The sequence below is a fragment of the Rutidosis leptorrhynchoides genome, chromosome 7, assembly GCF_046630445.1.
Source record: "Rutidosis leptorrhynchoides isolate AG116_Rl617_1_P2 chromosome 7, CSIRO_AGI_Rlap_v1, whole genome shotgun sequence".
Classification (NCBI taxonomy): domain Eukaryota; kingdom Viridiplantae; phylum Streptophyta; class Magnoliopsida; order Asterales; family Asteraceae; genus Rutidosis; species Rutidosis leptorrhynchoides.
Genome location: NC_092339.1, coordinates 182,755,001 through 182,755,993, shown reverse-complemented (window position 1 = coordinate 182,755,993; position 993 = coordinate 182,755,001). Strand labels below are relative to the sequence as shown.

General features: G+C 34.9%; 1 protein-coding gene across 1 annotated transcript in view; it reads right to left on the bottom strand.

Moving 5' to 3' along the window:
• Nucleotides 1-793: 793 nt before the first annotated feature.
• LOC139859818 (uncharacterized mitochondrial protein AtMg00860-like) overlaps nucleotides 794-993 on the bottom strand; it is a 369-nt gene continuing 169 nt past the window's right edge. The window contains exon 1 of the mRNA XM_071848590.1: nucleotides 794-993. This exon is cut by the window's right edge and continues 169 nt beyond it. Within this exon, the coding sequence (XP_071704691.1) occupies nucleotides 794-993 (200 nt within the window).

Here is a 993-nt window from a genome sequence, read left to right as displayed (position 1 = left end):
CACAAGTGGAAATTAAATTTAAATTATTCATTATGAGTTGAACGAAAATATTCCCTAGTCTGGTAACTGTAATCACTGGTTTCTACTGGTGAACGCAAATCCTATGGATATATCTATCGGGCTTGACAGCCCCATTTCGAGCTAGTCGCGCTAGCAATTTATAATCGGAATGTATTAGTACTTCGTAATTATTTGAAGATACACTTGTTCAGTGTATATTGTGTTTGGTAACGGTATGAAAATGGTTAAGTGGTTACCAGGTGACTCATGGATTAGTGGAATAATAGTTTAATATTTTCTAACATTTTTAAATCTTGTGGTCTAAAGTTTATTCGTTTATTTAAACCTATAATTCACTCAACATTTTTTTTTTGACAGTTTACTCGCATGTTTTCACAGGTACTTGATTATTTGGGCTTCCGCTGTGTTAGAGGATCTGCATACATTTTGGCAGATTTTGATAAACATTAAAACTTCGCATTCTTTTTAGTTATTTAAACTTGTGGGTGTTTGTTGACATGTTTTGGTCAACTTTGGATATTTTACTAAGTTGAGTTGTTTAGAACTACTTATTTTTGGTAAATTTCCTTTTTGGGGAACTTTTTGGTTAAAGAATGCAATGTTGTTTAATAAATTCATTTAAAGTTCGATCAAGCTGTGGGACCAAGTGACGGAGCCGTTAAGGGAACTTGACGGGGCCATCACACCATACAAGTAGTGTCTCCACATCTTCGTGCAAAGACCACAGCACCAAGTTCCAAATCATATGTCGTATAGTTCTGCTCATGAATCTTCAATTGTCTTGATCCATAGGAATAACTTTCTTCCATTGCATCAACACGCAACCAAAACTCTGTTGTGAAACATCACAGTAAATCACGAAATCTTCATTCCCTTCGGGTAAAGAAAAAATCAGAGCAGTAGTCAATTTCTGTTTTAACAACTGAAATGCAGACTTATGTTTCTCAGTCCATTCATACTTTTTACCCTCGT